Source organism: Mustela putorius, unplaced genomic scaffold (genome assembly GCF_011764305.1).
Source record: "Mustela putorius furo isolate JIRA1106 unplaced genomic scaffold, ASM1176430v1.1 tig00003871_pilon_pilon_pilon, whole genome shotgun sequence".
Classification (NCBI taxonomy): Eukaryota; Metazoa; Chordata; class Mammalia; order Carnivora; family Mustelidae; genus Mustela; species Mustela putorius.
In genome coordinates, this window is record NW_025422023.1 from 12,217,565 (window position 1) to 12,238,163 (window position 20,599).

At 37.1% G+C, this 20,599-nt stretch overlaps 1 protein-coding gene across 2 annotated transcripts in view; it reads left to right on the forward strand.

Annotated features, from left to right (window-relative positions):
• The window catches only part of TET2 (tet methylcytosine dioxygenase 2), a 137,825-nt gene that overhangs the window by 75,169 nt on the left and 42,057 nt on the right, over nucleotides 1-20,599 (forward strand). The window contains exons 3-6 of one of the 2 annotated variants that reach the window (XM_004748137.3): nucleotides 9,836-13,299; nucleotides 14,981-15,071; nucleotides 16,453-16,546; nucleotides 17,177-17,385. In XM_004748137.3, the coding sequence (XP_004748194.1) occupies nucleotides 9,882-13,299; nucleotides 14,981-15,071; nucleotides 16,453-16,546; nucleotides 17,177-17,385 (3,812 nt within the window). In that variant the 5' untranslated portion in view covers nucleotides 9,836-9,881. Of the gene's footprint in view, nucleotides 1-9,835; nucleotides 13,300-14,980; nucleotides 15,072-16,452; nucleotides 16,547-17,176; nucleotides 17,386-20,599 lie in introns of those variants that run through there. The other variant, XM_045067079.1, reaches the window with a different exon arrangement.

Here is a 20,599-nt window from a genome sequence, read left to right on the forward strand (position 1 = left end):
AAGTGTCAAGCTTGGGATAGTGTGTAACCTAGTAAGTTAGAGTAAGTAGAGTAAGTGTACTCTGGAGGGTATCCTAGTAGAAACAGTCAGCTCACAGGTAGCCATTTCAGTGATAGGAATAGACTGAAACTGGAAAATCTGAATAGTTTTTTTTAGAACTTAGGAGAAACAGATAATGCTTGTGACAAATTACATTTTGAATTCTGTTTGGGGATCTTCTCCCTCAGCACCTATTAATTTGGTGAGAGTTAGAGATCAGGAGCCCCAATTTGAGCCTAAATTTGAGAAAATCCCAGAATGTGGATATTTGGAAACTGACAAGATGATGCCCATTTTACTCACTGGGAACCAGGTTGACTAGAGTTGCAAACTGTAAGCAGATATGTTTCTAAACTGTAGTTGTCTCTACATCTTAAATGCAGACTTCTGTCTGTAAGCCTCTTCTGTAATCATCAGTGACATTCCTCCTGAGTCTCCTCCCTCAAATAATCTATACATTATTAAATTTTGTCTCCACTGTTATTTTAAGATAAGGAACAAATTTTATTTTATTTTTTTTTAAAGATTTTATTTATTTATTTGACAGAGAGAGATCACAAGTAGGCAGAGAGGCAGGCAGAGAGAGAGAGGAGGAAGCAGGCTCCCTGCTGAGCAGAGAGCCTGATGCGGGGCTCGATCCCAGGACCCTGAGATCATGACCCGAGCCGAAGGCAGCAGCCCAAACCACTGAGCCACCCAGGCGCCCCAGGAACAAATTTTAAAACTTCAGACATTGGAATTAGATAGTCTCCACTGAGGATTATGAAAAACTTGACAAGGTCTCCCCTCTGAGCAGACAGTACACTACAGGAGCAACGCACATGCTTGTCAGAGGGGTACGGTCCTCACTGATGCACTTCCAGAAAAGCGAGAACTTTCTCTGCGATTTTTATATGCTTCTATGTTCTTGGGTCCTTTTTCAAAAAATGTGAAGTTTATCTTCACAGATTTCTTAGTATGAAGATTGAAAGTTCTTAAAAGATGAAAAATATAAAAATCATTTTTACCGTGAAAATACTAATTCATCTCTTTTTTTCCATACTTAATGCATATAGGAAGCACTGTATTCCAGTCTTAACTGTATTGTGTGGACACATTAATTTTGCTCTTGGAAGTGTATATTTTGGATTGGCTATTTGCCTTCGAATTTTTTGTTTTACTATTGAATTAACATTAAGCTAATAAAGAATAGTTTTTAATTTATTAGTAAAGCCCTATAAAAACACATTGCTTGGGGCACCTGGGTCGCTCAGTGGGTTAAAGCCTCTGCCTTTGGCTCAGGGTCCTGGGATCAAGCTCCTCATCGGGCTCTCTGATCAGCAGGAAGCCTGCTTCTCTTGCTCTCTCCCTCTCCCTCTCTCTCTTCCTGCCTCTCTGCCTACCTGTGATCTCTGTCAAATAAATAAATAAGATATTAAAAAAAAAAATAAAAAAACACTTTGCTTACTACCCGAGTGGTACTTAACCGTACCAACATTGTCTGTGAAGGAAGAAAGTCAAGCTGAATAGAATGTCATAAGTACAAGAAGATAGGAACTGAAACCAACATTATGGTTAGGATTTTAGAGCCCTATGCATACAGATATTTTAATAGACAATACTGGGGCCCATTGTCCTCATATCCTGAAATAAATGTATAATTGACACAAATTATGTCCCATTTTGGTAGAAAGATTCTAAAATAGATCTGGAGATAGTACCATCTATGCAAGTAGAGTCAAATGCCTCATCTTTATTCAGCATTTTCTATATCAAGAAAGAATTAATTTCTTACCACCAGAATTACCTATAGGGTTTGCAGAACCTGCCAGTGAAGGTATTGGAAACAAGTCCAGTCATCTCCTAAGGTTGATGCTGAAACACGGACTTCAGTAGATAAAATCCTTACAAGTACTGCTTTTAAGTATTTACCTCCAATAATTTGCTTATATCAGTAAATAGGACTCATCTGATAATAGCAGAATATTTTACGTACTTTTGATACGAGTTCATGAAGTCAAAGGTTTTTAATAGAAAAAGCCTTTCTATAGATTTTTTCTGTACTGTTTTATACTATGGCAACTATGCAGATCTATAAATTGACTCTTGTCTCCTTGAAGAAAAAAAACTGACATGAGATTTAAATGATGTGTTTTTCTCTCTTGGAACAGTAAAAGACACACCACCAACAAAATCAATAAACCAAAAAATAAAAGCAAAAACAAAAAGCCCTCTTCACAAATTTTGAGCACCATCTACAGCTTTCTGTGATGAGAGATACAGCTCCCATTCTTGAGGGATTCAAAAGGAGTCAAATGGTGTTGAGCTAAATTACAGCCCTAAATGCATATTGGTGAAGTGAGATGCTGATCCATTTGCACACTAATGTGCTATTTTTAAGTCATGCATCATAGCATCTTCAAAGAGGCCTGTCATAATTATGATGGATTAGACTGCAGAGTCAGTCCTCGATGCAGTAATTGTTTCACAGATGCTGCCAGTGTGACTTGAATTCATAATAAATTATGTCAGAGAGGCGGGAGAAGGAGCAAAATCAAACACCAAAGGAAAACTGCTGTGGCTAAACCTGTTTGGGCTTTAGGAAACCAAAATATTAGCCGCTAGTCAAAAGACAGTATTTGCAGCTGAGTATAAATTTGTACCTGTGACATAGAGGATGAAGGTTGACATATTTGGCATTTTTTATTTAAAGTTCTCAATCAAAAAAATACAAAAAAACAAAAAGTTCTCAATCTCTGTCTCAATATCTTTCTTTCCTTCCTTACCTCCCTTCCTCCTCCCTCTCTCTCTTTCTCTCTCTCTTTCATTCTTTCTGTCTGTCTTTTCTCACTCATTCACTCTCATAGCTTATGAAAAATTATTTTGGGACATTAGCTGAAATCAGTACGGTGACCGTAACATATTTTTGTGTGTTCCTGTATATATTACATTATCTTGTTATAATTTGACCTTAAGAATTTCAAACAAAATTGGTGATATTTATGGCTGATAGAACTATTCTTTTTCATTCCTTAGAAAGCCATACTTTATAGGAAATAATTGGACTATTAAAATAAAGGGATATGGGCGCCTGGGTGGCTCAGTGGGTTAAGCCGCTGCCTTCGGCTCAGGTCATGATCTCAGTGTCCTGGGATCGAGTCCCGCATCGGGCTCTCTGCTCAGCAGGGAGCCTGCTTCCCTTCCTCTCTCTCTGCCTGCCTCTCTGCTTACTTGTGATCTCTCTCTGTCAAATGAATAAATAAAAAAATCTTTAAAAAAATAAATAAATAAAATAAAATGCAATTCACTAATTCTGTGAACAGGAGTTTTGTTGTCCAGTATGACTCTGGATTGAAGACTATCAATATGATATGGCATGTACTTGATCTTAGGGAGCTTTCATTCTGTTTCATTTTTTATAAAAAGAAAAGAAAGGAATATGATTTGTTAATATTTGGGTAGCTCTGATCAGTAGTGTGTTGGAACCAGCTTGTAATAGTTTGTGAGAGCAGATTGTAAAATTTTCAGGAATTGTGAGCTAAAGGTTGATAGCTTGAAATCAGCCATGACCCATAAGAGCGTCTTTTTAGGAATGTATTAAAAGCTCATTTATTCATTTTTAAGTTGTAGCTAATTACTGCAACATGAAGTGTTGGCACCATGATAAACATTCCTGGGTAAGCCTAACCAGTCATCATTACCAGGTTTACCAAAAGCTCTTCTGCCTTTACTCTTGCATATAAACTTCATAACAGTTTTAGGGGGGAAATTGCCTTAATTTTGATCTGACAGTATCCTCTTAAGTGAGTCGTATCCCTAGTGAAAAATTGAGACTCCTAAAATAAAAATTCTCTCTCCTGATTTTTACAGATACAGTTTTATTTGGCATAAATTACCATACACAAACCTACAAGAGCTAGCATTACTTTAAAAAACATTTGAATATTCAGTTGCCCAAGGGAATAGTATCCTGATTGGTACTGTACATTATAGTAATTAAGTGTTCTCTAGTATAGGACAAAATAAAAGATATTTAATATCAATCTCAAAACACTCAGCTGTGAAAATTCAAAATATTTCTGATACTACTTACTTATAAGAGCACATATGAATGAATAAAAACGATTTCTACTCCTAGTATCTGAAAAGCAAAAGGAATGTCACACAAAAATCTCTATAGCAAAAATTTACATTCATTCAAAAAACAGTTTAACTTTGAAAAAGTTTTGTTTTTTTCCCTCAGCTTATGAAAACAACCTTATTAACTCTAATTTCACTGATCAGTGCATAGATACCTACAAAAAGTTATCTTGGATTTTTTTCTTTTATATACAAATTATGATTTTTATAAGCTTGGGAAAGCTACATAAAGGACACTGTAAAGATGATAGCATCAATGCTTTTTATTTTTTATTTTTTTTTTATTTTTATTTTTTTTTAGATTTTATTTATTTATTTGACAGAGAGAAATCACAAGTAGGCAGAGAGGCAGGTAGAGAGAGATAGAGAGGAGGAAGCAGGCTCCCTGCTGAGCAGAGAGCCCGATGCGGGACTCGATCCCAGGACCCTGAGATCATGACCTGAGCCGAAGGCAGCGGCTTAACCACTGAGCCACCCAGGTGCCCGCATCAATGCTTTTTAAATATTTCTATAATGAGCAACATAAACAAGTCTCATTTTTTTCTTTCTTCCTTTTATTAAAAATAAATAATGCTTGCTAGTGTCAGTATAAAATGACCAGTGTCAGTATAAAATTAAAAGTGTGCTTTCTAATAACTAAATTACTGGATCATGTAATTTTCTGGGGTATGTACACAAAAAGTGGTTTAGAATATATTAATTATAGAATATATTAGAATATATAGAATACATTCCTCTTCAAAGGCACTTTTTTAAAATTTTTTTTTTTTATTTATTTGACAGACGGAGATCACAAGTAGGCAGAGAGGCAGGCAGAGAGAGAGAGGAAGGAAAGCAGGCTCCCTGCTGAGCAGAGAGCCCGATGTGGGGCTCAATCCCAGGATGCTGGGATCATGACCTGAGCCGAAAGCAGAGGCTTTAACCCACTGAGCCACCCAGGCACCCCTTCAGTGGCACTTTATTGGTTAAAATTTTCTGAATCAGATCCATAAACCAGTAACGAGTGATCCTCAAAATAAACTATCCTCATCCTAAAAAAAAAAAAAAAAGATAATACATAATTTTCCTGCTCTCCTTAAAAAAGTTAACCCTTTAGCTTTTCACATCCAATGGTTGTACTCAGTAAGGAAATTGCTGTCATGGACAGAATAGTTCTGTTAATAGTTTAAATTAGTATTTAAAGATGGGTATTGTGTTTAAAGTTCCATATTGAAATAAATTTCATCTTAAGTCACCTTCGTTTGTTCTTAGGCGCTATTATGCTCATAAAAGATTTGCAAACTCCATCTATTGTAATTCTGCCCTTGACACTTTAAAGAATGTCCAAATTATGTGGAAAGGACCATAATAGAGAATAATGTGTTAAATGCTTATAGTATTTTATATCTAGAAAACTAAGTTGAACAATATATACTGCATATGGAGCCTGCAAGTTTTATATATAATATAACATAAATGTACGTATATGTGTATATGTAAATATTTTGATTGGTATGAGTGTGAAATGATTTTACAGTTGCCAAAAGAAAGTATTTTTCTGTTACAGTATTTGGAAAGCTAATTGGCCTGGTCCCTAAAGAATTTATCTAGGCTTATTTCTGTCCTCCTTATTTTTAAAAAGTGGTAGTGACCCTGATCTTGCAGAAACCCCTTACATTAAGGACTACAAATCAATTTTCACTCATGATTCCAGAACCTTAAGTTTTTTTATTAATAAGGATTATTGATGATTAAGAATATTAGTCTAGCTCAGAGCTGTCCAATAGAAATACAACATAAGCCATATATGAAATCTAAAATTTTCCACTACTTACACTAAAACAAGTAAAAATTTAGGAGTAAATAAAATTACTTTAATGATATATTTTATTTAAAATATCCAAAATAGTATTCTTTCAACATATAATAAATGTTTTTAAAAATCCAGGGGTTTTTTTGTTTTGTTTTGGTTTTTGTTTTTTGTTTTTATCCACACTAAAGGCTTTGAAATCCAGCATGTATTTACACTTAGGGTACATCTTCATTTGTGCTCACCACATTTAAAGGGCCCCAGAGCCATATGTAACTAGTGGCTATGCACACCTAACCCAACTCTTAACATCTGTAGGAAGTTGGTCTAGCAGAAATTAATCACTTTACTCTTTTGTTTTCTTTGTCCAATAGGAATTGTGACTTAGCAGTTTAAGTTTTATTTATTAGTTAAGTAATATACATGCCTAAAAGTTACAAATATATTAATAAAATGTAGTTTCTTTCCCAGTGCTATCCTCCAGACTCTTCAGTCTTTTTTCTGGATGTAAAATGCTATTACAGTTGTGTTGTATATCCGCCCAGAGCTGATTTTATATTTATTTTTGTAAATGCACAGTTGTAGCATTTTTTAAAGGATTTTATTTATTCATTTGAAAGAGAGAGAGGGCCAGTGAGCATGAGCAAAGGCGGGGTAGGGGAGAGAGAGGGAGGAGTAGACAACGCATTCAGTATGAAGCCGAGTGCTTGATCCTGAGACCATGATCTGAGCCAAAGTCAGACGTTTGACTGACTGAGCCACCCAGGCGCCCCCCAGTTGTAGCATTCTTACACATACTGTTCTGTAGCTTGCTGTATTTCATTTAATTATGTGGAAAATACTTACACCTGAAAATGTAGGTTGTTTCCAACCATTTACTATTACAGGAGATTGTTCGTACATCACTTAACATATATATGAGTATTTGTTAGAAAACTTCTTAAAACTGAAGGGTCAAAGAAGGTTTCTTTGAAATTCTGTAGATTATTACTTAATTGTCCTCCATGGTATTTGTACTTGTTTTCACTCCCCTGAACCATACAAGGGAGTGTCTTTTTATGAGTTGTACTAGACATCTTTTTAAACATTTAAAGGCCACTTGCATTTCATTTTCTGTGAACTGTTCATGTCCTTCGCTCATTTTTCTATTCAATGATTGGTTTTTCCCTTGTCGATCTGTCAGAGTTCTGTATATTAAGAAAGGTTTATATGATTTTTAATTTTACTTATGGGTTTATTTTTGCATGCATATATTTTACTGAACTTTCTCATTTTTTATGGCTTCTAGAATTTGTGTCATAAAGAATTTACCTAGTCATTAGATTATTTTTTTTTAAAGTTTTCTCAGACTGTTACAGATTTTTTAGGGTTTTGTTTTACATATTTAACTGTTAAATCTATCAAAATTCATTCTGGTATAAGATGTTAGGGGTAGATCCAACTTTATCATTTTTTCAGAAGACTGTCCAGTTCCAATATCATATTGATTGGCAGTGCCGTCAGGATGCCACATTTCTGTGTTAGAATTGATTTCTGTACATTCTTTTCTGTTTCATTGGTCTTATTAACACTCTTTCATTTACTGATTTCCAAGTACAAGCTGTGTGAAGTACAGTAGCCTTTGTTCCTTTTTAGTATCTTTTAATTTGGTTAGTGCCCTGCCCAGGCCCCTTTACAATTCTTTTTCAGGTTATTCCTGGTTATCCAGTTTGTTTATTTTTCCACATGAACTTTAGAGTCAGGTTCTTTAATTCTTCACAACATTCTTCCAGTGTTTTCATTGAGAATATACTAAATAAATTCATTTGACAACTATCCAAAAATAGTGTACCTTTCTCCTTGTTTTGCTTTTGTGTATCTGTCAATACTGTCTTAAAGATTTAAATAGTCCTTCCGTGTTTCTTGCTAAATTTATTCCTACTGTTTTAAGAATTTTTTTTCTGTTACAGTATTTTATTCCACTAAAGTTTCTGACTGGTTGTTGCTTTTATGTATCAAAGCTACTGAGTACTTTTCTCATAACTTTAAGTACTTTTCTCATAAGTTTAACAGTTGTTCAGTTGATTCTCTTGGTTGACCAATACAATCTTATTATCTGTAAATGATAGCTTTATTGTGGCTTTCCAATGTTTATGTCTTATTTCTTCCTCTTTTTCACTTGTCTTGGTTAGTAAGCGATGGCTATTTTAATAGTTTTTTATAGCCCAAAAGGAAAATAGCCTAGATTTTTTATTTACATCCTTAAAATAAATGTGATGAGAAAAACTGTGGGAAAATAAAACATGACTATACCGTGAATGAGGCAGCATTCACTTTATAGATTATTTATGTTTTTGAGTGCCCATTTCTCCCTGCACTCCAATCACTTAGACTTTGAAATCTCCATCAGTATTGGTCTCCAAAATACTTGAATTAATGAGTGAATGAAGAAATGATTGTAAGATGAGCAAGTTCATATCAGTTTTGTGAAACTGATTGGATGCTCACTCTATACAAAACACAGTAGAGTATTAAGAAGTTCACATCCCAGAGAGTATAAACAAAATAAATTCAAGTATGATATATTCAGCAGCAAACCTTATACAAGACATAGAAATAACATAGAAATGGGAGTGATTAATTGTTTTGGAAAATCAAAGAAGGAATCATAAGGGAAGTAATAACCTGAGACTGTTTCAGACACATATGAGTCACTGGGCAAATCAGGGGACTAAGAAGACATTCTAGCCGGACAAAACAACAGCATGGAAGCCTGAAACCATTTACCGTGTTTGGGTATTTATATGCTGTTGTCATATTTGGAGTATAAGCTGTGAGAGGATATAGAAGGAAAGAAGAACAGAAATCTGCCTATGAAAAACCATTTGGATCAAGTAGGAATTCTCAGTAGAAGTGAGCAGTCAGCCCCTACGGAGGAAGACACAGAATCACCTAGAAGTGACATTTTACAAATGATACTATTTTTTAAATTAATATTATAATGTATTATTTGTTTCAGGGGTACAGATCTGTGATTCATCAGTCTTACACAATTCATAGCACTCACCATAGCACATACCTTCCCCAGCGTCCATCACCCAGCCACTCCATCCCTCTCATGCCCCTCCCCTCCAGCAACCCTCAGTTTGTTTCCTGAGATTAAGAGTCTCTTACGGTTTGTCTCCCTTCCTGGTCCCATCTTGTTTAAACAGCACTTCTCAGCCCATTCCATTTGCTGGAATATTAACGCTTCAGGGAGCACCTCTTGTCTTCCAGGCATGTGGATGAAAGAGTTTGAGAACTCCTAATACAGGAAATATGGAGCCAGAAAAGCATGTTAAGGAGGATATGACATCAGATTTGCATTGAGAACATTCCCTTTGGTAATAATTTGAAGGAACCTTGAAGGACTAGGGAGAGGACAGGCTGGGCTGGGGAAGAGACCCTCTAAAAAGCTACTGTAACAAATAAGCAAAATAATGTAGGTCTGGTTACCAAGTATCTGTGGGGATAATTCAAAGGACATATAGGAAATGGGATTGATAAACCTTAGCAAGTGATTGGATGTATAAAATACTAGAGAAGGTAGAAAGGAGGTAATCCTTCTCTATTCTTCTTAGCATTTTGACAGAAAGAATTATTTGAGAAGGAAGCTGATTCTCTTTACTAATACAGTATGAACTTCCCACATTAGCTCGTGATTTTGATCATCATTAATATTTGAGAGTTGCTCAGAAGACAAGAGTTCCTGAGGAGCTATTGGTTTTCACTCTGAAACATGAAAATGAGTATCTCAGTTTGCTGTGTCTAGGAATTTCAGTATCATCAATGCCATCATTATTCTTCCAGATTTATTATTAGTGCTAATAGGTATTAATGAACTTCAATTTCTGTTTCCCTGCTCTTTAGAATTCATTCAGAGGGCAGCCTCGTGGATGGCCCCGAAGCAAGCCTGATGGAACAGGACAGAACCAACCATGTTGAGGGCAACAGACTAAGTCCATTCCTGACACCATCTCCTTCTCCCTTATGCCAGACAGAACCTCTGGTTCTAAAGCTCCAGAATGGAAGCCCATTAACTGAGCGACCTTATTCAGAAGTAAATGGAGACACCAAGTGGCAGTCTTTCAAAAGTTACTATGGAATACCCCCTATGAAGAGAAGCCAGAACAGTCGCGGGAGTCCGGACTTTATACAAGAAGGTAGAGGGTATTCCAGATGCTTACAAAACGGAGGAATCAAGCGCACAGTTAGTGAACCTTCCCTCTCTGGGCTTCACCAGAGCAAGAAATTGAGACAAGACCAAAAGGCTAATGGAGAAAGAAATAACTTCGGGGAAAGCCAAGAAAGAAATCCAGGCAAAGGCAGCAGTCAAATGAATGTCTCCGATTTGAGTGATAAGAGAGAATCTGTGAGCTCTGTAGCTCAAGAAAATGCAGTTAAAGATTTCATCGGTTTTTCAGCACATAACTGCAGTAGGTCTGAAAAACCAGAGCTTCAGATTCTGAATGAGCAAGAAGAGAAAAATGCTAACTACCATGACAAGAATATTGTATTACTTCTTAAAAACAAGGCAGTGCTAATGCCTAATGGTGCTACAGTTTCTGCCTCTTCCATGGAAAACACACATGGTGAACTCCTGGAAAAAACACTGTCTCAATATTATCCAGATTGTGTTTCCGTTGCGGTGCAGAAAACCACATCTCACATACATGCCATTAACAGTCAGGCTACTAACGAGTTGTCCTGTGAGATCACTCACCCATCGCATACCTCAGGGCAGATCAATGTCCCACAGACCTCGAACTCTGAGCTGCCTCCCGAGCCAGTTGCAGTGGTAACTGAGGCCTGTGATGCTGACAAAGCCAGTAAGACAGGTGCAGTGATAGGGACCTGTCCCTTTCAGAAACCAGAAAAACAAAAATCAGTTTTTGACAGATGCCCGTCACGTGCCGAAAACAGTACCATCCAAGGAACCACAGAGCTGGTATCTGGTGAAGAATTCTGTTCAGGTTCCAGCAGCAATTTGCAGGCTCCTGGTGGCAGCTCTGAACGATATTTAAAGCAAAATGAAACAAATGGTGCTTACTTCAAGCAAAGCTCAGTGTTCTCTAAGGATTCCTTTTCTGCCCCTACCACACCACCACCACCATCACAATTGCGTCTTTCTCCCCCTCCTCCTCTTCCAGAGGTTTCACAGCTTCCTTCAGAAGGAAAAAGCACTCTGAACGATGGAGTTTTGGAAGAACACCATCACTACCCCAACCAAAGTAACACAGCTCTTTTAAGGGAAGTAAAAATAGAGGGTCAACCCGAGGCACGGCCATCCCCAAGTCCTAATCCATCTACACGTGCATCCAACCACTCTCTGATGCTTCCAGAAAGGCCTCAGAATAATTGTGTTAACCAGAATGACATACAAACTCCAGGGACGATGACAGTTCCAGCATGTTCTGAGAAAGCGAGACAAATATCAGAACACATCATGCATAACCCACCAATGCTGGGTAGCAGTGGGGATCCACAAGACCACTGCCAGCGGTTGATGGGACACAAAGAGCAAGATATTCCGAAGGGTCGAGACAAGGAACAAACACGAGGTCTTGTGCTCCCAGCACAGCCCTCTCTGAAACCGGGGTGGATTGAACTGAAGCCCCCTCATTTTCATCAAGCAGAATCCCACCCAAAATGTCCTGAGGCATCACTGCGGTCAGTTCTTCAGTATCAGTCCAACCCCGCCAATCAAATGACCTCCAAACAATACACTGGAAATTCCAGCCTGCCTGGGGGACTCCCAGGGCAGGCTTACATCCAGAAAATAATGCAGCCAGAGCAGAGGCCACAAAGGTACCAAGGTGAGATGAATCGAGAGCAGTCTCAAGGTACATTGGACCAGCAGCTCCAGTTCCAAAAACCTTCACTCCAGGTGCACTTCTCCAAGACAGACCCTTCATCCAAAGCTCACATGCAGTCATTGTGCACCCACAGGTTTTATTTTGAACAAAGACCAGATTCCCAAACTGAGAAACTCCTACCTGCATCGTTAAAACAGCACTTGAATCAGCAGGCTTCAGAGACTGAGCCATTCTCAAACTCACACATTTTACAACACAAGCCTCATAAGCAGGCAGCACAAACACAAACACAACCATCCCAGAACTCGCTTATCTCTCAAAACCAGCAGCAGCCGCAAAAATTACAAATGAAGAATAAAGAACAAATGCCCCAGACTTTTTCTCATCCCCAAGGCAACAATGATCAGCAAAGAGAAGGATCATTCTTTAGCCAGATTAAAGTGGAGGAATGTTTCCATGGTGAAAATCAGTATTTGAAATCAAGTGAGTTCCAGACTCCTACTGCTCAAATGGGATTGGAGCAAGTACAGAATATGAATAGTAGAAATCCCCCCTATGGTCAGATCTTGAAATCAAATCCAAGCAAACTACAGATTCCTTGTTCAAACAATACACACTTAGTTCCAGAAAATAAAGAACAGACTATAAATCCTGAACTCTTTGCAGGAAACAAGACCCAAAACTTGCATCACAGGCAATATTTTCCAAATAATGTGACTCCAAAGCAAGACGTTCTTCATAGGTGCTTTCAAGAACAAGAGCAGAAGCCTCAACAAGCTTCAGTTCTACAGGGATATAGAAGTAGAAACCAAGATATGCCTGGCCAGCAAGCAGCACAGCTCCCTCAGCAAAGGTACCTGATGCAAAACCAGGCAAATGCTTTCCCTGTGTCTGACCAGGGAGGAAGTCACATTCAGACTCCTCCCCAGAAGGACCTTCAAAAGCATGCTGCTCTAAGGTGGCACCTCTTGCAAAAGCAAGAGCAGCAGCAAACACAACACCCCCATACTGAGTCTTGTCATAGTCAGATGCACAGACCAATTAAGGTTGAACCTGGATCCAAGCCCCATACCTGTATGCGCTCCACGTCAGCACAGCCAGAAAGCAAAATGTGGAAAAAGATAACTAAGCAAGAGATTCCACCTCCAAGTTGTGATAATGTGCAGCAAAGGAGCATCCTTGAGACCATGGAGCAACATCTGAAGCAGTTTCAGGTCAAATCATTATTTGACCATAGGGCTCTGACTCTCAAATCACAGAAGCAAGTAAAAGTTGAAATGTCAGGGCCGGTCACAGTTTTAACTAGACAGACCACGGCTGCAGAACTCGATAGCCATACCCAAGCTCTAGAACAGCAAGCAACTCCTTCTTCAGAAAAGACACCAACCAAAAGAACAGCTGGCTCTGTTCTCAATAATTTTTTAGAGTCACCTTCCAAATTACTAGATACTCCTATAAAAAATTTATTGGATACACCTGTCAAGACTCAGTATGATTTCCCATCATGCAGATGTGTAGGTAAGTGCTAGAAATGTACTGAGACACATGGTGTTTATCCAGAATTAGCAAATTCATCTTCTGATATGGGATTTTCTTTCTTTAAAAAAAAAAAAAAGAAAGAAACCCTGAGTCTGGCAGCAATTTGTAAAGGCTCATAAAAAACCTGAAGCTTACATTTCTTGTCTTTAAATTACAGATGCTTGCTTATACTGTGCGAGAGAGAACTTCACTTACATTCAGTTTTTCCCCAAAAAATAAATAAATAAATAAAACAATGTGCATGCTCATATCTTCCTCTAATCAAACCCTTTAAAATGTAAAGGTTTCTGTTTTAGATTAATCAATCTGTTTAACTCTTTGTATATATATCATCTTCTGGAGAGACACCTAGGCATCTCTAAAAACATCTGTTAAAATGAGAAAAATAACTGCTATCTGCAACTTAATGTGGGAGCTTTTTCATATGTATTAATTCAAGGTTGAACGTATTAGTGGTTTTACAACATTAATTTCTCAATGGGGGCCTTTACCTTCAGTCTTGGTGAGTTGGGGAAAATTGTAATGCTGAAGTTCGAAATACTCATGACATTGCCCTTCATTTACATGCTTGAAATATTGTGTGATTTATATTCATTTTGATTCTATTTTCTCTTGAAAGTGTCATCTTTTTGATAGAAAATATGCAATATGTTTTTTTCTTTTATCTCAAACACTTTTTTGTTAAAATCCAAGATATGTGATAGGGAAACATTTTGCTGATAGATGCACATGTATATATATAATACATATAAAATATATATAAAGACTTTATTAGAGTCCCTCAGTGTGGATACAGTAGAAGACATTTGAAAAGACAAACCAATGTGGCCAGTGGTCCACCCACCTCATGTTCTTCCTCTTACAACAGACACCCCACACTTTATAGAAGAATGGAGGGAGGAGTCATACCGCCCCTTTGTGTGGTTAATTTTAGGTTGCCTCAGGGGCGCCATACCACACATGTCATAGATAACATTAGGTAAGTTCTAATCCTCTACAGTCTCTTCTCCGAGGACTCTAACTTCTCTTCCCACTTCCATCTTCAGTAGTCTACAAGAACCTCTTCCTCTTACCGGACCCTCTCTCCAGTATTTTCTCTCATCATAAATTTTTCTTAAAGTACATACAAATATGGGTCTGGAATTAATATTTTTATTTTCAAAACACAACAATTAAATGTTGGGGAGAAACAGGAGGAGAAAAAGGTAAAAACAGCAATATCCTGGGGATATGATCAAACAGGAAGCTTTATTTTTAATCTTTTAACATCCAAGTATCAGGCAGGCTTCTAGTCAGCTATAATTTTTTTTTTCAGTTCAAAAAAACGGGATTATAGTTGGTATTACATATAATATATTCTAATTCCCTCGCCGTTTTGTTTAGTTCCACTTACTTTGTTTAAAATAAATAATTTCTTATTCCGTATCTGAAATGTAATTTAATATTTTTTTATCCAACAGCCAGCATGTACATATACTTAATTATTTGGCACATTTTCTAATAGATTAGTCCATCAATTTATTCATTTTAAAGAAAAAAAAAATGTTTAAAGTCACATTTAGGGCCCTTAATGTGCAGTTGGGGGATAAGCTTTGTGGATGTAGCCTTTATATTTAGTATAATTGAGGTCTAAAATAATAATCTTCTATTATCTCAACAGAGCAAATTATTGAAAAAGATGAAGGTCCTTTTTATACCCATCTAGGAGCAGGTCCTAATGTGGCAGCTATTAGAGAAATCATGGAAGAAAGGTAATTAACGCAAAGGCACAGGGCAGATTAACGTTTATCCTTTTGTATATGTCAGAATTTTTTCAGCTTTCACATACAAAGCAGTAAACAATTGTAAATTGAGTAATTATTAGTAGGCTTAGCTATTCTAGGGTTGCCAGCACTCCACACTGTGCTATTCACCAGAGAGTCACAATATTTGACAGGACTAATAGTCTGCGAGCTGGCACAGGCTGCCCACTTTGAGATGGATGCCAGAAAACCCAGGCACACACGAGAACCAGCCAGCCCGCCTGCCAGGCACAGGGGTGCTGGCACGGGCTGCAAAGAGAGGCCCCACTCTGGCTTTCCCACTTGATGATAAAGTGTCAGAGAAAAAAGAGAGGGGAGATGTGGTTTAAGAAAGGAATCATCGAGTTAAATGCACCTAGAGCTGTAAATGAGTAGTTACCGCTAAGGAAGTTGTCCCTTAGTATAAGCAGAGGGTAAGTGTGAGATGCTGAATAGAAATAGAGACATTCTATTTATAGCTACATTTTTTTTTACTGTCAGTCACAGGTAGGCAAGTATTTACCTCAATCTACACAGTTAGTCTTGCATGTAGAAGATTCTTATGAGTGAGACAGTTGATGCAGAGAGAGACTTTCAAATAGGTATCCACAGATGTTAGCTGTTAACTATGGTAGGAAGTAGACAGTGTTATCATTAAAATACGTTAGACATTGTGGGCAGCAAGAACATATTTTGTATCATTCTTGCCCAATTTACAAGTTACCCATTTCTAAATTAGTGTGTAGAAATTCACTAAATAATCCTCTAGTAGCCTGGCAGATACAGTAGATTTCCCTAAATGCCTTTTGTTATTAGCAAGTAGTAAATGGTCATAAGGGAAAATATAATCTATCTCTAGAACTATCCTGTATTTTCAAAATTGCTGAATACTAGTTATTTGCAAGCCATCTTTAAAAAATGGTAGAGAGTCTGTGAGGAACAGTTCTAACTAAAATCTGTTGTGATTCCCCAAGTTTTAAAATAGCTAAATTTAGTAGAGGACAAAAATCAAATAGAATCTATCTTAGAAGACTGAATTTAACAAACTTAAAAAAGTTTTGTGCTTTGTGAAATTGTTTAAAAATAAGCTTTCCCATTTATTTTCACCCAACATATAATTTCAAAATAGTTCATTATGGTTATCAATCTATTTTGATACCAAAGAAATACAAAGCTTAAAGTCTGTTATCCTGTTTGCTTGGCTTAGACTTATTTTTTAAAAATGAATTAAACCATTCATTTCTCAGGGTGTGGTCATAGAATAAAATTATGCTCAAATGTTCAGTATTTTGTTTGCCTCAGTTTCATTTGCTAATTTTATGTGTGTGTGTTTCTGTGGATTTCTTTTAAGGTTTGGACAGAAGGGTAAAGCTATTAGGATTGAAAGAGTCATCTATACTGGTAAAGAAGGCAAAAGTTCTCAGGGATGTCCTATTGCTAAATGGGTAAGTGTGACCTGACAAGGCCTTTGGTCTTCATTCTTGGGTGTTTTGATTCATTAATCTAACCCTAAGAATTGGGTTACCAGATAAAAGAGTCATTTATGTCGGTTGAAATGAATATTGCTTATTTTTATTTTGTGTTAGCTCTTAAGAAAAAGGCAGATTAGCTTTGAAAGTACATACAAACTATATTTAATTGAAAGAATTTAATGGAGAGGAGGAGGTCCATTCAAATTGATAAAAAGTATGATTCTTCCTGGAATGTGAAGTCATCCATAATCTTTTAAATACCTTCCATTAATCTTTATATTGTCATTTTTGAAAACCTTGAAGTTTGTGAAAAAGACCTGCTTGTCTTCCATATAGCTCTAGGTTTAATGCAGGGGTCATCGCCCCTCCCTGCACTGGTATAGTCTGCTAAACATTGAGCAGTTTTGCCTCTCTCTGGGTTCTAACCCCATTTTACAGATGGGTAGCAAAAGGCAAGTTGCACGTGCTGACAAATGTTGCCCTAATTGTGACCCAGACATGAAAAATATGCATACATAAATCGTTGCTCTCCTCTGCCGCAAGTGACCCTTGTTTTGTTTTGGTTGGGGTGGGGGTGTTGGGGTGGAATGGGGACCCACACAGGTGGTTCGCAGAAGCTGCAGTGAAGAGAAACTGCTGTGCTTGGTGCGGGAGCGAGCTGGCCACACCTGTGAGGCTGCAGTGATTGTGATTCTCATCCTGGTGTGGGAAGGAATCCCATTGTCCCTGGCTGACAAACTCTACTCCGAGCTCACTGAAACCCTGAGGAAATACGGCACTCTCACCAATCGCCGGTGTGCCCTGAATGAAGAGTAAGTGAAGCCTCCCCTCTCGTTTCACTGACAGCAAAACCTGATCATGGGTCTGACTCATGGGAGTCAAACCTGCATTTTTACATTTATTTATACAATGGGGACCAAAACGCCTTTTTCACAGTCAAGCAGAAGGAAGTTGGATTTGCTAACGTGTGTAATTTGAGGTGATTTCGCTAACCATTTCGTACCTTCGGGCAGTGTAGACATTTTGTTAGGAGCAGCTTGCTGAGAGTCTGAATGTCTGTACCATATCATGAATTCGATCGTGCCATAAACTTGAAAATATCTGTGTGTCCACTTGCTACAGTGAGAAGTCTTGTATGCCTGGCCACCACACTAGTAAGTATTGACACCATTTCTGTGTTGCAGTATCTGAAACAGATACATAATTGTAAGGTAACAAACATCAAAATAGAAGGCTTACAGAATTTCTGTAGAAACGAACTGATTCATACATCAGTTCAATCTCTTTTATTATTAACACAATAATAATAAAGATCGCTTTCATTTTTACTGCCGCTATATAAGCAAGAAGTTAGTGGCTATAGACATGCACTGTTTTCGAGGACTATTAACATGTGGCATAGGAAAGCAGGGGTATCCAGTTAAACATATTTAGTGCATCCAAGTGCTACTATGTTTTTGTTTGTTAACCTCATCCAGTTTAGGGTATTTAACTCTTCACTTGGAAAAAGCTTCATTACTAATGTTCCTCTGCTATGCTATTCCTGTGTAACATTAGAATACGGAAGGATTCATAGTGAATCCTACAGGAGTTATTTTACTCAAATTGATCCTAAAATAATTTTAATTTTGCACTTCTTCCTTTAGTCTCTTTTCCTCTGCATTCACCAAACTACAATATAGTTGACTGAATTTATGGAAACACTGTGCTGCTCTTTGCAACAGCATTACTACCCTAATTTGTTCCTTTGCTGACTATTACTCTGACTGGTACTGCTTTGCTAACTTCATGTTGATGTGGGTTTTCTCTGGGTGATGGGGTGTGCTCAAATAAACTATAAATAATATGTCTAGGAAACTTACTTTTCATATATGAAAGTGTGACTTGGCTTCCTGTGGTAGTTATGATCCAAAAATGTCGTGGTGTGTACCTCACTGTAAACCCACTTCTAACACATCTAACACATGACTTATAAACTCACAATGGACGGCTTTAGGTATATAATACTATTCAGTATATCCTAATTTTCCTTGTTCCTTCTTTAAAAGATATATTTAAATGCCTTTAATCAGAAAGAAAATGAAAGTTAAGGCACCTTGAGATGATGTTGGTGACAGCATTTTCCTCAGGAATTAAGTATCTGCCTTGTTTGTTTGTTTTAAGCAGACTTCCTCTTAGACTTGATGGCTTGAACTTCTGAACCACGGAAGAACTTCTTGTGAAAATAACAGTTGTTTATTTAAATTTCTTGAGGTTTCATGCAAACTTTATTTCACATTCTTCGTAACTGATTTAATTTTCAGTTATTCTATATCTCTGGTGTTTTTCCCCTGTAGGCTTTTCTATAATTTCTATAAATGTTGTTGCCTGAAATGGAGTCTGACATATAGAAATAAATTCTATTTTAAGAACTTTTGTATTATTTTGCATTTAAAATCCATGAGTAATGGTTGGGCCAGGGTCTAAGAAAAATTTTAGTTTAACTGGTCTAAACAGGAGGTGAGTACAAAACCGTTAAAAGACATGTTTCAAATATTAAGACATTTTAAAAGCCAATCTGCATACTTTTGCTTCTCTTTGTCTGGAATTTCAAAAGGTAAGGGTAATTATTTAGATGAAGTTTTAGATTTGGGCTATGCATATTTAAACAATTCTCCAAAAACAAAACAAAACAAAACTTACACAATTAAAACATACACTTACCAGTGGCAATAGAGACTTCGTTCAGATGTAGTTTTTGAAGTTACTAATACCCCATAAAATAAATTTTATGTCTGGCAGAAGTTAAACTCATGACTTTGCCAAGAACAGAGGATAATCTCAAATTGGGGCTGCTGACTCAGTTTAATATTCAAAGCTGTATGAACCTCATCTCCGAGATCTTACAAATCCCAGTGCCTGCTCCATAACCACCCCACTGTGAGTCCAGAAAAGAACTCTGAGAGCAGTGGGAAAGTCAAAAACAGATTTTTACGTATCCTTTGAGCCTAAGCAGCTGTTTCTTCTTTAAAGATTTCCCTTTGAGATTTCCATTTTATGACTAAGCCTAACCAATATTTTTTTGGCAAGAAGAGTTATGGGAGTGTATCTGTCATTATAGGAAGTCAAAGCCAGAAACATGTTCTGCCATGCTGGGTGTTGCTAAATTTTTTAAGTTAACATTATATTACAAAAATTTTCAAACATGCTTAAATTGGAGGAGTGCAGTGTAATAAATCCCCATGGACCCATTATGCAGCTCCAGTATGTACCAACATTTTATCAATATTGTTTCACATATTTCCCCTACATCCTACCCCCACCGCCACCCCTACCAGTGTTTTAAAGCAAAGCACAGATACCTTCTCGCCTATGTACATTTCAGTGTGTGTCTAACAGATAAGGACTTTTTTTTAAATACAAAACCTAGTTACAGTGTCATTTCAGTGATTCTTTAATATCATTTCATGTTCAGATTCCCTAACTGGATCTTCTTTCAAAATAATAATAATAATAATAAATAAAAAGATATTGACAACATGAAAGCCCATACCTTGTATTTGAGACTTTTGAGTGGTCCCGGATCATGCCTGTTGTCTAGCATAATTATTAATAGAACTTCCTTTAAAAAAAAAAAAATAGAACTTCCTTTTCATTCTCAAAAGTATCCTCGTTTGGAAGATAAACTATATGATTCATAAGCCTCTTTTTGTTTATAACAGTTCCCCCTCTCTTTTTAATGAATTTACTGTTAAAACAGATGATATCATTTGCTCTACAAAATTTCCTGCATTCTGGATTTGGTTGATTGCACACTCGTTTTGTTCACCTTACTCCTCTATCCCAGCTGTCTTTTCTACACTGACATTACGAAACCTAAGCAAGTTACGTGTGTATACATATATGTATATATTGGTAGATGTGCTTCATAAGTGGTGATGAAATAATCTTAGTTCTTCATATCCAGCATGAGGGTTATAATGTCTGCTTTGTTTCATTCTTAATGGTGTTAAGAGTGTTGAGTGAGTTCAGGAGTTGCCAGCTTGA